This window comes from Rhinopithecus bieti, unplaced genomic scaffold (assembly GCF_001698545.2).
Source record: "Rhinopithecus bieti isolate Rb0 unplaced genomic scaffold, ASM169854v2 scaffold_3878, whole genome shotgun sequence".
Taxonomy (NCBI): domain Eukaryota; kingdom Metazoa; phylum Chordata; class Mammalia; order Primates; family Cercopithecidae; genus Rhinopithecus; species Rhinopithecus bieti.
Genome location: NW_016805059.1, coordinates 1,228,461 through 1,244,854, shown reverse-complemented (window position 1 = coordinate 1,244,854; position 16,394 = coordinate 1,228,461). Strand labels below are relative to the sequence as shown.

The 16,394-nt window shown below is 33.4% G+C and overlaps 1 protein-coding gene across 4 annotated transcripts in view; it reads right to left on the bottom strand.

Moving 5' to 3' along the window:
* Nucleotides 1-16,394, bottom strand: part of PDGFC (platelet derived growth factor C) — a 222,403-nt gene that overhangs the window by 98,235 nt on the left and 107,774 nt on the right. For 2 of the 4 annotated variants that reach the window (XM_017871044.1, XM_017871045.1), the window contains exon 2: nt 207-402. In XM_017871044.1, coding sequence (XP_017726533.1) covers nt 207-402 — 196 coding nt within the window. Of the gene's footprint in view, nt 1-206; nt 403-8,184; nt 8,246-11,558; nt 11,620-16,394 lie in introns of those variants that run through there. The other 2 variants (XM_017871046.1, XM_017871047.1) reach the window with 2 other exon arrangements.

Below are 16,394 nucleotides of genomic sequence, written 5' to 3'. Positions count from 1 at the left end.
AAAATAATGACTATGTACGCACAATGTGTCTTCTGATTTTAAATTAAGACTTCAAATAAAACATAGTTTCAACGAGGCTGGAAATCTCTTAGATCATCAGAAAAATAAAACAAAAGATGTCACTTAAAATCAGATCATCAAAATTAAGCAATTTGAAAGACTTTAACAGTTGTTACATTGTTGGAATTTCAAGTATGATAACTTACTTGCATATGTCATCTTCTGGGTCTTCAAGCCCAAATCTTTCATCAAACGTAAGTTGTATCCATACATTTTCCTCTACTGCTACTAATCTCCATACCAAGACCGTATTTCTTGGGTAAGTATGAGGAAACCTTGGGCTGTGAATACTTCCATTAGTGGACACAGTAATAATTCTCTCATGCTGAGGATCTTGTACTCCTAAAGCAAAAACATAGACACGGGCATACATTTAGAGCACAGATTTCTAAAATTATAGTTATTAAAACAAATGTTTATTATTTGCACTTTACCTCAGATAAGTGCTGAGTGTGTTTTATATGATATACGCCAAATACCAATCTTACCAGAACTGATCCAGAAAAAAGATTATTTTATCATTATTGAATAAAAACCTGTTTCATATTTATACTTGAAAGAACATAGCAAATTACTCTTTCAAGGAATTTAATTACTGAAATGTCAACTATACACTCTTTTGGAGTCCTAAAATCACAATAAAGCTGAGTTAAGATTCGAATTTCTGAGAAGTTATCAAATACGAGACATTTTAGAATAAAAATAAACTAGATATAATTCTATTCTAAAAAACACAAATAATGATTTTAATTCCCTAACTTAAAAATAAGAGCTGCAGAGCTACAGTCAACTAATTATTCAAAGATTTGCATTAATTTTATATATGGAAAAATAAGAAGGGTATTAAGACAGTTGAGGAAAATGAAATGTGAGGATAAAAGAGGCAGAAGTGGATTAGTAGAAAAGACTGTTTTCAGCTTTTCTCACTGATCTTTGAAATGTCAATTAGCATACCATACCACACACCATTTATAGCTTCTAACCTCTTTTTATTACCATTGCTTTAGAAACTGAGCTGGCAAAAGGTTCTTAATAACAACTCATTATTTGGACCCATAACTTCTGGGGGGAAAATAATGGCATGCAATACAAGCTCAGAGCTTCACATGAACTGGAATCACTAAATAACCTCAAATCTTGAATGACTCTGAAAAGTAAAGCAAGATCAAAATAATGGTCTCAGCTTCTTGTTATAAGGGATCTATTAGCAGTACATGAAAATATTAAAATCCAAAAAATGTTGCAGGACTTCTCAATGCATGAATACACAAATATGAATTTTAAATCTCCAAGAGCAGAGTATAGTACAAAATGGCTGCTAAGTTTACTAGGCAAGGTATTTTTTCACATTTATGAAATGCATAAAACATACTGTTAATAATATCTCTCTACCTTTTTATTGAAATGTTGGGGAGAGAATTGAGGGAAAGGGCAAGCTGGCACTGCTGAGAAAAGAAGTATTCCTATACTCAACCAGTTAAGATTTAATAATGAGATGAAACCCACAACTGATAAGTTATAAAATAAGCAGTCATTAAACCACTACAGAAAAATGTAAGAACTAGGCTAGTTATAGGCTCCGGGCCATAAAAATCCATTTAAGGATGCTAACTTCCAATGAGAAAGAAAAAACTTTTAAATATCCCATATTGAATTTCTAATATTATTTTATTTTTAAAAAAGTAAAAGCCTTAGACTGGACCTTGAACACATGAAGTGATGTGCATGGTAGGATATCTGACAATTTTTTAGTGCAACTTTTATATACTCATAATATCACAACAGTCTTTCGCAGTGCCTCATTGGTTTTCATAATTTGGAGATATGCTGCACAACACTGAACACTGTATTTGCAGTAAGATCATGGAGAGATTACCATTACTTTATAAGCACCATTTTTCATTAATTTGCCCCTCAACATCCACTCGCTTACATACACTTAATTACTCTCCAAAATAAGATATTGTATTCACTGCCTTTGGATATGTGCCATCAAGCTGTGTAATGGAGTTTACTAAGCCCTATGAAATCATGACATTTTAGATTAAACCCTACATTTTTCTTCTTTCTTCCTTTTGTCTTTGTATTACAGTTTTCTGCCGTTTCCTCTTCTCCATTTATTTCACTTCCAAAAACCTAAGTCCCTTTCCACCAACCTATTCTCTCTCTACTCAGTATCTTAAAATTCTGTGTCTTCTTTTATCTTCGCACCAGTGATCTCACTTCCTTTATGATACTATGGCAGAATTCTAAAATGATCTCCCCCTGTCCCTCATCCTTTCATAATTCTCTCCTTGAGTGTGTGAAATCTAATGGGATATTACTCCCATGATTAGGTTAGATGACTTCAAGTTATCATATCTGGGTGGGTCTAACTTTATCAAGTTAGAGCCCACAAGTTAAACTGGGTCCTTCCTAAACCCAAAGAAATTTCAAACTGTGAGAGACACTTCAACAGGAGGGTGATTATTTATTGCTGGCTTTGAAAAATGCAGAAAGCCATGTGCCAGTGGATGTGGGAAGCCTCTAAAAGCTGAGAACAGTCTAAGGATGACAACCAGCAAGGAAATGAACACCTCAGTTCTAAAAGATTGAGGACCCTGGTCAGCATGGAAGCAGACTGTTCTCCACAGCCTCCAGAAAGGAGTCTAGTCTGGTGGACACCTTTATCTGAACTTTTTAAGACTCTGAACAAGAATCCAGTCACACGATGCCTGGAATTGTAACTGACAGAACTGAAGTTGATAAAGGATACTTTAAACTGCTAAATGTGTAGAAATTTCTTACATAATATTAGAAAACTAATATACCTTCTATTGCACACAAAGCTGTTTGAATTATGGGTATTTCTTTTTGCTCACAATTGTCAGCACTAATTACAGTAACTGCAGCTACTTTTCATTTAGTATTTATGTTAATCAAAATATGTTAACATTATTTCACATTAATAAGATACAATTTAAGAACATTGCTCTAAGAAACTTCCTGAAAGACACAATGTCAAGGGTCATGTATTAGTTAGACTATGATTAAGGTTAAAGAACAACCTCTTTAATCCTAAATTACCCCAAATAATTGTAACGTTTTATTTATGAGATATAATTAAATAACTGAATGCCTACATTCTTCTCAGTGCTTAAATTTTTCCTCAGCAGTAAGCACCCTATACAGAACATGTTTCCTCTTAATAGATGCTAATATTTATACTGATATTGGCTGTAATAATATATATAAAATAATCAACACCTTTTCTATGCATATTATTTAGCACCAGTGTATCTCCTAAGAATATAGAAGGAATTATAAAGTGAGAGGAATTCTCCACATAGACAAATTTTATTAAGAAAATAGGCCAGGCGTGGCGGCTCACGCCTGTAATCCCAGCACTTTGGGAAGCCAAGACGGGCGGATCCCGAGGTCAGGAGATTGAGACCATCCTGGCTAACACGGTGAAACCCCGTCTCTACTAAAATACAAAATTAGCCGGGCCCGGTGGCGGGCGCCTGTAATCCCAGCTACACGGGAGGCTGAGGCAGGAGAATGGCGTGAACCCAGGAGGCGGAGCTTGCAGTGAGTGGAGAGCACGCCACTGCACTCCAGCCTGGGCGACAGAGCGAAACTCCGTCTCAAAAAAAAAAAAAAAAAAAAAAAAAAAAAAAAAAAAAGAAAATAATGCTCGGCCCAGACACTGTGGCTCCTGTCTGTAATCCCAGCATTTTGGGAGATAGAGGTAGGTGGATCCCTTAAGCTTAGGAGTTTGAGACCAGCCTGGGCAACATGGTGAAACCTTGTCACTAGAAAAAAAATACAAAAATTAGCTGGACATGGCAGCATGTGCCTTCAGTCCCAGCTACTTGGGAAGCTGAAGTGGAAGGATCACTTAAGCCTAGGAGGTTGAGGCTGCAGTGAGCTGTAATGGCACCACTGCACTACAGCCTTGATGACAGAGCAAGACCTTGCCTCAAAATTAAAAAAAAAAAAAAAAATTAAAAAGAAAGTAATGATCATAAACTCTTGAAACTTAAATTCATTAACTATTTTCAAATATTTCTTTTAAAAATGAATTTCTCCCTATTGTCCGAAGTTTCTTCCAATAATGTACATATTTCAGAGGTACTTATAGTAATTTATATCAATAGTCCTTCTCATCTTGGCAACTAGTATTTTCGATGAATTATTTTTTTCCAATCAGATTTATTAAAATCTAGCCTCTACCTTATTTTGCTTCAAAACAAATGCCTTTTATCCAAGGCACTCATTACAGTGTTTGGCATATAATTGAGAAAACTACATGGCTATTAAAAGATCTGAATTCTATTTTTATATCTTCAGTCATAAAGTGCATGGCTAAAATATATATACTTAAGTTTGTGTTTACATCTTTTTTTTCCCTTTATAATTCACTATTCAATTAGACTATAATTAAACATAATTTAAAGACTGAAAATCTGGGCCTTATTTGTGGTTAAAAAAAAATGTAAATTTTCTTTTAAGTTAAATTGCTGCTCCCAAAAAAATCACCTTGAAATGCAAGGAGGTTTGCCACCAAACACTTATGATTTGCAGATGACTGTCAAAGTTTTATGTAAATCTCACTTAAGCAACTAGGCCTATAATCAGAAGAAGAAAGAAAAAGCAACAAACATTAAGTTTACCAAATTAAAACTCTGTGCTTATATTCTGTTGTTTTAACAGTCATTTTTTGAACATATAACTTTACTAGTATTTTAGGGATGAGAAAAGTACCCACTTGAGAATATTTTATTGAACATTTGCTTTTCCTATATCCAAGACAGTATACTCAAATTACCAAAAAACCCCACAAATGTTTATAGTCAAATCACTAAAATATTTATCACATGATCCTTGCATACTTGTATACTTTAACAAGAATCAATCTTGTACATCTTAGATAATGAGCTTGACAAGAAAAATGAAAATATGTATAAAGGCTACATTTTAAAAATTATAATTATAGACAAATTCAGATTACTATACACAACCACTCTTAAGGTAGAGGTACTGAAAACTAAAACGAATAAAAAATTTAAAAAAGGAAAAGAGAGAATAACAACATAAATACTGTAAACTTGTTGACTATATATGTAAATATACAATTCAGTCATATAGAATCACTATGCATCTGTAAGTAGTCATTTTAGCACTTAAAATCAACGCAATTCTATAGTGTTTACCATGCATTACATACTCTTGATTTCTTTAAAGAAATATTTATTATGGGTGAACAAAGGTGGTAGTGAGAGAATCATAAAATGCAATTCAAATTATAATCCTTCAAAATGCTACATTATTAATAAAGATAACACTAATGAGGAAGTTTCTGTATAATATACAACGCCTAAAAAATCATGTATGTCTTTATGTTAATGTTTTACATTGATTTTAGCAGAAAAGAAATATCAGATTAAAATTAGGTAAAAAGAATTAGGTCTCTAATCTTGGTTTAGTTTGGCAGTTGTAGATTCTGCTCCTCTGTTTCACGTAGGCAAGACTGTATCAACGTGTCACCAGTAAACAGATCTGCCTCACAGATGTCCTGTGATATTTTGGATGTATTTGCTTGCGAATATGTGTTATTTTCAAACTATGTAAAAATGCATTTCTCTTAGAGTGAGATGCATGTATTTCCCATTCTTACTCTATAAACTGATAATACACACATTCACCCATTTAATTTGTGTTTTGCTGTGCTCACTGTTTTTTTCACCTGTGATAACTTTTCTATATCCTAATGTTGCTAGTTTGTGGATATAGCTATTTCTGCATCTGCTTTCAATCTTCTTAATTCTCAACTAACAAAATTCATTTTTAACAACTGTTAGTTAAAATCATTGACATATATATAAGTATATATATATATAGTTTCACTGACTCCATGAGCTGGTGTGTTTTTGCCTAGGAAATCCAGAGTAATTTCATCCTAATCTTATTTGATTTTGTAGAGATAAGGTATACTGGAGATCCACAAAGCAAACAAATCTCTCTCCATCAATTTCAAACTACATAGATTTATTCCATTTGCAAGCTTAATATTTCAAATTCTATTAATGTAAAAGTATGATGACGGGCTAGAGGGAAAACCGACTTTAGTTTCTGCTTTATCATCATTTCCTGTATCTTTAAGACAATAGCAAAGTAGAACAACCAACAAAGCTAGTGTTGCTTACCTCCAGCTATTTACCACTCACACAAACAAATATTCCTTAAGGAAAAGTAAAGAAAAGTGATTGCTATATTCAGTAAATCACGGGACTATTCCAGTTATTTAGAATATGTCCAGCTGAGGCTTCTGAGCTTATCCCAGAAGACAGTTAATCATTTTATTCCTGAAGGAAAGAAATAACCAAAAATTATATATTGTGAACCTATTATGTTTCAAGTACTTCCACAGGTGCTTAAAAACGAAGCCCTGTCCTCTTCATGCGATAACCTCTAGGGTTGTAATTTGATTTCATTCCTAGACCAGCTATACTAGTAAACGAGCCAGTTTCAGATGTTACCTCTTTTGGAAGGCAACAGTTGATCCCCGGTGTACATTCCCTTTTGGAGTGAATATTTTAATCATAATGTATGGATTCACTTTTCTACCACACTACAATTCCTAAAAGGTCAGCTGTATTAACTGAAGCCCATAACTTGTTCCTGGCACATGGCACCACCTAATACCTATTGATACTCTAGAGAAACTTGACATTATACAAATGTGGCAGAAAACAATTTTACGTATTACTTCAACAATTCATCCTTTACTCCTGAACTCCCAGACACTGTATATGATAAAGATAATATGATTTACAATTTATAGACCCTAATAAAGTCCCTTAGTCTACATTTGATGTGTTACTCAAAGCTCATCCGTAATAACCTACAAACATATTTCAGCAGAAAGTGGTAGGACTTAGAGTATGCATTATTGAGATTTGCTATTTTCTTCATATACCTACTTATTCTGAAAATATAACACATTTTATAATGTACCACACCTTGCGAATGCCACAGTTATAGTCATTATTTTATCTAAACTGTAAAATATGATCCATTTGATAATAAAATCTGTTATTTTAGGCAAGCCACTTGATATCTGAGGGTTTTTTTTTTTTTGATAAACTGGAGATAATCACAGGTTGATTTAAAGTTCAAATGAAATGATATTTGTATAAAATAATTACAAATCAGTATATAAGTAAATGGAAAAACACTGGCCATCATATTCTGTTTAATTCAAATGGAATGAGAGAGAAAATTTACCCAAAATACTAGATTTTCTGATGTCATGAGAAAGAAGATATATGTAAGATATAACACATCATTGGTCATCTGTATAAACCTTCTGATTTTACAAACATCAAATTGATTACGCAAGAAGCAGTGGTTTTTAGACAGTGATTTCAAATTTCTGATTTCCTTCTACAACTTAATTAAAGAAGGAGGAAAAGGAGCAACTTAGTGGAAATTTTGTCATTTCTTTGACTTGATGCTGTCTTTAAAAAACACTTTGAGGTTCTCATGAATCTACTAAGAAGTACAGGAACTCGACCATTAGTCTGTTGTCTATGAACTCTGGTAAGAAATGGTGGCCTGTGTTCAGGAAGTACACAGCAAAGCTTCCATATGCAATGAAGGAATGTTAATATAGCCAGCATCTTCTCACTATCCCTCAGCACCACTATGAAGTAGCCACTGAATAAAGGTTGAACTGACCCTAGCCAGAAGTATTCCTGGAAAATCAATATAAGCCCATTTCCCTCACTGTGTGACTCACTCAGATAGGCCGATCAGAGTAAATACAATGGCTTTTTTCCAAAAGTTGGGGACAAGACAATTTCGGGTATAGAAGTGAGATTTTGAACTTCTGCAGCCATTTAGTCATCATAATGGAGTCTAGCCTAATGAAAAAGTTGATGCACAAATGTGGGCAGATATGCGGTAGTACTGAAAAATGGAGCTAGATCCCATCTCAAATCACACAATAAAATCACTGCAACTCTAGGTTTCTCAGTGTTGTGAATACATAAACAACTTTTATTATTAAGCCAGTAAGAGTTAGAACATTCTATACTTACAGCCAAAATAATTATATAGTGAATATATGTTTGGGTTTACCTGGAATAGACTTATTTAAGTCTGTTATGCTGCTGCGATTATTATTACGAGTGCCACTATTTCTGTCCTTGAAAATATCCCAGTTTGCATCATAAAAGGCTCAGCAGAGAGGATCTATAAAATTTTTCTGGCACTGAAGCATGTGACATAGAAATGTTAATGATTTGACAACATGGTATTTTGCCTTAAGGTAATGGTAAAATAATCTTATTTTGTTCTATACAATGGGATATGACATTTTAAAATGAAGGCTCAATTATGGAAGAAAAATAAGCAATAATCTTCTTACTTATTATGAAAGAGGATAAATGGCCAAGTATATAAACACAGAATCTCCTCAAAGCCTTTATTACATACCAATTAGTAATAATATAATTGCATACACACACAATTACACACCCCACTTAGTGAAACATGTTTAGGCAATACTACAATTTTTTTATTCTGTTAAACTGTACATTAAAGAGGCCAAAACCAGAATGTGGGAGAAAAAAATTAGGAGTAATTCATATTACAAAAGAAGCATTCACCTTAAAGGTTCATTATCGATTTTTTAAATATGTAATCAACTCTCTTATTGAATTAAAATTATTATTCAATATAGAAAGTTCACATAAAATACTAGGCACCCTAAAATATCTGAAGCAGAATAATGCATTTACATCTAATAATACTGTTGTGGCAAAAACTGGCTAATGTGGTTAACCACAAATTCACATTATATATCCTTTAAACAAACAACTTTAAGGAAAATATTTTCAATAAAGAATTTCACATGTTTTGGAGACTAAGCATCTGTTAATTTTCTACCTGTGTTGGACATATAATTTACAATATTCAGAGCAGAATTTACAAGCAATTTAAAATATGGAAAGTAGCTACCTATTACTTTGTGAGCATACTACACCTAGATAAACTACTGACATTCTGACAAAAGGATGTTTAAAATTTACCAATGAAAGTAACAACAAAAAGATAACCCAAAAAATTTACTATTTCATAGAAAAAATTCAAATAAGCCCATCAGTTTATGCTTTCAATGAATATTTAAAAGATACTTCAAAATTCTCTTAAGCTCTGAATTGAGCAAAACAAATGAATTTTTAAAAATAAGAAAATAGAAACATATTCGCTTTAGTCTTACTATATTCAGATTAATATATTAATGCTGAAAATGAGACTTTACTGCTTCCCATTACATTTAGCATTTTAGCTTCAAAAGTGAATGTATATAACATATATCTGATGAACTTACGATTTTCTTACGAATGCTAATAGAAGGCAAGAAAAATACTAAATTAGGTCACTTCTATACAAATCATGTCCTTCTACCTTATGTGATTAAATAATGTCAATAAGTGATAAAGTGTTTACAATTCCATACATGATATTTGAAATTTAGAAGTTATATTTGTTGCAAGATGTTTGGTTTCAGCAGCAATTCCACATAACTCTATCAGGTATACATAAAGGGCAATTATCCTGGGACATGATACTTAGCCCCTCATAGGCTAAGTTTAAACAAAATATGCTCATGAACACCCTATTCATTCAGCCCTGCTAGAAAAATTCCTCCCTACCCCACAATCCCAACCTGGAACAATTTTTGTCAAGTCAGGAACAATTTCTGTCAATCTTAAAGTGATGTAAAATACAAAAAATATAAACATCAGGTTTTAAAGAAATTAAAACCATAAAGTAGTAAGAGAGCTTGGCTAGTTTGTGGGAAGAAGCGTTGCTTAAATTTTATTTTCAAAGCAAAGACATTTTAATACCAATGAGAATACCCAATTGTGCTGTTATTCCACTGCAGTGCACATTATTTTTATCATCTAGCTGATCTATAAAAAAAAAAAAAGAGTGAAAAGCTTAAACATGAAGATTTTAAGTATCCTTTATTCTAGAATGGGCTTGATTATAACAACTAGCAGTATTCTTCAGCAACAGCTAGCTTTATGACAACAGCTTTAAAATTGATCTGAAGATCAAGGGACAGGGGACTAAAAGAGGAGTTGAAACAGAATGGAATAGATTCGAGAAGGCATATGCTTTTATTCAAAATAGGGACTGAACTGACTTTATGAGGTTCATCAGAAGTTCTATTAGCAAGGTGAGATTATTCTCTAACACCCCATTATCACTAGGTCCTTCAACATTATTGAAAAATACCTACTTCCTTGACTTCTGATCTCAGGACCAACTTTCAAGAGTTATCTGTCACACTGGACATTGTCAGATGCCACAAGAAGATTTGAGTGTCCTCCTTTATGGCATTTGCACTGTTTATGTGAGTGTAATCCCCTACCCAGCAAATGGAGCGGCTGCATTCACGACCTTTGAGCAAATGAACTGACATGTTGGAAAACCATTTCCTTGACAATTCTTTTCCATGAAATCTAATTCTGTAGCTGAAAACTCTCCACTATGTTCCTTATAAATCCATCCATCCCTCTAAAAGAAATGTACCACTACCTAAAGAAAGCAAGCAAAGGTATGGAACAAACACCTGACACGGGGTGCAGAGGAGAAAACTAATTGGAAAAAAATGCACAAATCATACTTATTTAATTGCAGTAATAGGAATAGTACTAATTATCTTGACAAATGTCTTTTACTTCTTTTCTCAAGTGTAGATATGGCTTTTTAAAGAGAGATATGCATAATGCATAATGTAAGACTTAAAATATGAAACTATTTAAAATACATGATTTAAATGTAAAGATCCATTACTGCACAACCACATAAACCATCAAAGCATTTCTTTTATAGCAGTTATCATACTGCAACATTTGATCATAGTGAAAAGTAAACCAAGGCAATTTCAAGATTTTGAGGGAGAAGCAAAATACCAATTTTAAAAGAACTGATATAATTATTACTGGTCAATTAAGAAGAAACTTATTTAGTTCTTTCTGCCCAATTGAAATAATTATAAACAGACAATGAAAAAATATAAGAAACAACAGAATAATAAATTCAACTTTGAGAAACATACTTCCACTCTTTCCAAATCATGGTAATAAAATAATTTGCCAGGAAAATTATCTCTAACATGTCAGAGAATATACAGAAGTGGGAATGTAGACATTTTGCAGTTTAAAATTATTAGGAATATACAGTAAGAGGGCATTGGAATGACTACATGGAAACTTATTAAGTGCAAAGACAGAAAGTACTCTCATTATGAGAGGAAGGCATTCACATCCACACTTGCTGATGTTGAAGAATCAGATAAGAGCATTATACTTCCTAAACAAATTCTCTTGCTCTAATATGGTTCAGTGTATCAACCTTAATTACATGAAAGTACAACAGAGTTTCTGATAAGCAAAGCTTAAAAATTCAGAGTAAATAAAAATATACGTTTCGCTTACCTTTTAAATGTTCTTTCTCCTCTTTTCTATGCCAGTCCAGATGCTTGGATATAGTTCCTCCCTGCCAGTAGATGGAGATAGTAAAATTGAGTCTTTTGGTGACCTCAAATCCTAATCTAGGTGGTTCAGAATCTTCAATTTCAGATTTTGGAAGTTAAAAAAATTTGAATGATTGGAAAGACACATAAGCTTGTAAAAATGACTATCCGAGTCAGTCAAATGAACTTTTATTCATGGACATTTGTACTAATCTTTAAGGGAGTGGGTCTTGGCTGGCATAGAAAAAAATAAAAGAAAGAGCATTATTTGGTAGGATTTATTCCCTTGACTCTTCATTCTTCCCAGATCTTGCTCATTAACTCAACTAATAGCTATTGAGTATCTACTCAAAATTGCAGGTTACTAGCCAGATACTTTCATATACATTATCTTTTAATGATTTTAATAACCCTGCAAAGTAGCAATTATTATCCCTTAACATCTTGTCCCAGAAACTACATATTTAAAAGTTCCATATGGTAAGGTGACTCTTGCTTGCCAAGGTTTTGTAGTCCTCCTGATGGTGAGTTAAAGACTTCTCAGATTTAGGCAGAATAAGTTTCTTCTCGCTATTGATAAAGGGACCCTGCGGTTAGAAACTCATTGGCTACTGTAAAAATTGGTTTTCTTTTCTTTTTTTCTCTTTTTTGAGATGGAGTCTCACTCTGTTGCCCAGGCTGGAGTGCAGTGGCCAGATCTCAGCTCAATGCAAGCTCCGCCTCCTGGGTTTATGCCATTCTCCTGCCTCAGCCTCCCGAGTAGCTGGGAATACAGGCGCCTGCCACCTCGCATGCCTAGTTTTTTGTATTTCTTAGTAGAGACTGGGTTTCACCATGTTAGCCAGGATGGTCTCGATCTCCTGATCTCGTGATCCGCCCCTCTCGGCCTCCCAAAGTGCTGGGATTAAAGGCTTGAGCCACCGCGCCCCGCCAGTTTTGTTTTCTTTTGTTTCAAATTAATACAAGTCCTCCAGTAGCTGTCCAGGAAGAAATTTTAAAAGCAAAGGTGCAACCATTTTATAGAAATAAAATAAATCTTCTGAAATAAAACAGGATTCATGAATAGAGCCGCACAGAAGTGTTTGAGAATTGCACACTTAAGATCAAATTAATAGGGAAGAACATTAAAATTGTGATTGCTGATAATGACTTACAGAAATAATAAATTATTTTCATTTTCAAAGCTAATAGAAAGGCATGAGGTACCTCGAAGATGATAAAGAGAATAAACTGAAGAACATTCAAAACTGAATTGAACATTGATGAAATTACAAAATAATTCTTCCATTTTCTCACTCAGTTTAGTAAACCCATTGAATTTTAATTCAATGAAATCTATCTCTTATCCTTATCACAGGCAAAGTCAAAGTTTATTGCTCGTTGTCATGGTCTGTGAGTTGATTTCCGCACAACACACTTTGGAAAAATGGACATTACACAAGTAATCCATAAAACACTAATGCTAATTTCTTTAAGAGTGATATGATAAAAATAAAACTACTCTATTTTATAGAGTCACCTTATTCACTTTGCCCAAATGAATACAAACATATTTATATCTCTCTTTTTTTTATTTTTTGGTCGCCCAGGCTGGAGTATAGTGGCACGATCTCTGCTCACTGCAACCTCTGCCGCCCAGGTTCAAGCGATTCTCCTGCCTCAGCCTCCAGAGTAGCTGGGATTACAGGCACCTGCCACCATGGTGCAGGCTAATTTTTGTAGTTTTAGTAGAGACGGGGTTTCACCATCTTGGCCAGGCTGGTCTTGAACTCCTGACCTCATGATTCATCCACCTCAGCCTCCCAAAGTACTTGGATTACAGGCGTGAGTCACTGTGCCCAGCCTATATATCTCTTTATAGTTCTTACAATGATTTTTCGATTACAAAAAACCTTCTCATACATAAGTTTTTACCAGCTAAAACAACAAAGAAAACTAACTGTATCATGCACACTTAATTCTTATGAAAACAGAATTAGTTGTCACAATAAATAGGGGTCATCCTACAATATCTTGTCTAAACCAATACATTCTTGAGAATAAAAGAGACTGATGTTATTAACTATGTCAAGGTAACAGACATAAACTGTGAGTATCCTCAGAAAATTGGACACCATATTTTTCCTAATGACAACATAAACCTTCAATACAAATCTTTTGAGTCTAAATACTATTTTCTTTTCACTACATTACACTATTCCAGGAAATTTTTCAACCTGGATGTTTGTGTGATTAATTCACAAGTGTATATTTTCCTCTTTATTCAACTCAGCCCACTGAGTGTAACTTTTTCTTTGTTTTCATAAACTTGGCAATAGCTGTTATATTTACAGTACTTTATCTCAAGATAGGTAAAACAACAAAAACAGTAACAATGCTAATAACATTAACTAATAACTAATATGATCCTAATAATGGTTTTACTGCTTTTCAATGGGTTATTTGTGGGGTGTTTCTAATATTACCAATGAAGTAGGAGACAACTTTATCAATTATGACATTATGATAAAGAGCATGCCAGTAAGGATGACCTGGACAGAAGAATATAATGATGAAGAAAGTTTTGAGACAAAAACAAACCTTAACATGATTTGCTAAATAATGTCTATAATACTCTGTTCCTTTATAATTGCTCCAATTATAAAACTAGCCTTCAAAATGCCTCAAGTATGTTAAACTTCTGAACCAGCTACTTAAAAACCAAAGTTATGTTTGATCCTTTTAAACCAATGGCTTGAGAAAGTTTTGAGAATCTGATGAAAGGTATGAATGGTCAAATCAGAAAATTATATATCTATACAATCTAAAATTATATACACTCTCAGAGTTCACACAATAGAATATAATTTCGAAATATTCACCAGGCCCTTAGAAGCCATCTATGAACCACTTTATCTATGAAATCAAAGTTAAGAACCCTTTTTCCAAAAATTAACTTTTCATTATGAAGCAAAACAACTGATAAATTTTTCACTTTAGGATTAGAAGATACATTTGTGCATACACAAACACACACACACACACAGATACAAACACATACACCAAGTGGTCCAGCATGAATACAGGGACATCATTTCACATACTTCCAATGCAACTCTATAAAACTAGTTGATATACTGTCAGGAAAAATGTATCTCCAATGTGTAATTTAGAACAATCTAGGAATTCTTTAAATTACATAATTTTAAAATATTAACTTTTCTGGAGAAATTTTAAAACTTTTATCAGAAAATGTATATAGAAAAGAATATACTAGATAACTTAATTGCACATCCTTAAAAGGATGAATTTACTCCAATAGTTTTTAAGGGCAAATGACAAAAGCTGTTAACAATTTGGGGGCATCTAGAATGAACTAGTTAGGCACTCATGGGAATTATCTTAAAGCTATACTGTAAAAGACACTACCATCACCACTCTACCAATTAGAAAACTTCTAACTAGATTAAGACATCATGAACAAAGAGAAAAAAAAGTAATAAAAATCGTGAACTCCACCAGAGAGGAAGGTCCAAACCGTAAGCATAGATTGATGACAAAGCTGCTTCCTTCTCTGGCAACTGTAAACAGTACCCTTGGGGTGAGTTGTAGCAGGAGTTCATGTATTTTAAAATGAGCAGTGGTTCTCTTGAGCCATGTAGGTGAGTCAGGTAGCATAAAACAGATTTAATTTGATCCTAGTTTTTTTTTTATTAAATTGATAGTGTTTCATTTAACAAAACACCATAAAAAGTTTTCCTCTACTCTTTTCTTTTAACAGCAAAAAACAAACAAACAAAAAGCCCGTTTGGTCAGACTGAAACGTAGTAGCAAACACAAGGATTGCATATGTTGCATTTTTTGGTTCCTAAGGAATTGCTGAAATGACATAATTAAAATCTTTCAACAGACATACTTTATTTTAATTAACGTATCTCTCACCTCTACACAGTTACCATGTGCAGTGGGGTGTGTGTGTGTGTGTGTGTGTGTGTGTAAGATCTATCCTCTTAGCCAATTTCATGCATACATTACATTATTGTAACTATTGTCCCCATGTGGTACATTAGGTCTCATTTTATCCTGAAACTTTGTACCATTTGACCAATACCATCAGACTTTCTGTTCCATAAAGGATATTAAAGAAAGTTTAAAGAAACAACCAGTACTATCTATATTTAAATATTATATAGGTAATCTAATTTTTTGATTAATATTAATTAAAACAGTTTTTCTTGACAATAGTATTGTAAATAGGTTCTCCCCTTTAATCCATTAGTGAGCACAGTGTGGTAAATATATGGTAAAATGGTGCACAGTGAAAACATCCCTAATCTTCCTTGGAGTCAGTCTCATATAATGCTCTCGAATCATCATCACTTCTGTACCTGCTACTGAGCATTGTAAGCGGAATGGAGAAGACAGTTAATAACAGGGATGGCCTTACTTTCCCTTACTCTTTTCCATAAAAAAGTATAACATAACAATGGAGTACATTATAAAAAAAGTGCAGTATAATAAGCATCCTTAAAAGGGGTTAAACTGTAATTTTTTTAAATATTTCATTTTAAATCTTTAATCAATAATAAAATACATTAGCATGCATATTAAGCTGAAATTTATAATAAATTATGTATGGATCATATTCTAAGTAGATCTAGATTTTAGAATTACATGTAAATAATGCAGTCAACAATCAACAAATACTCATTGACAGGGCATACAACCTGCAGCCAGCCTGCTCCATTGAAGCCCCAGTCCTTTGCTCTACACGTACCATTGCAACCTACGTGAACCACAGAGAGCTAGGCAATAATGC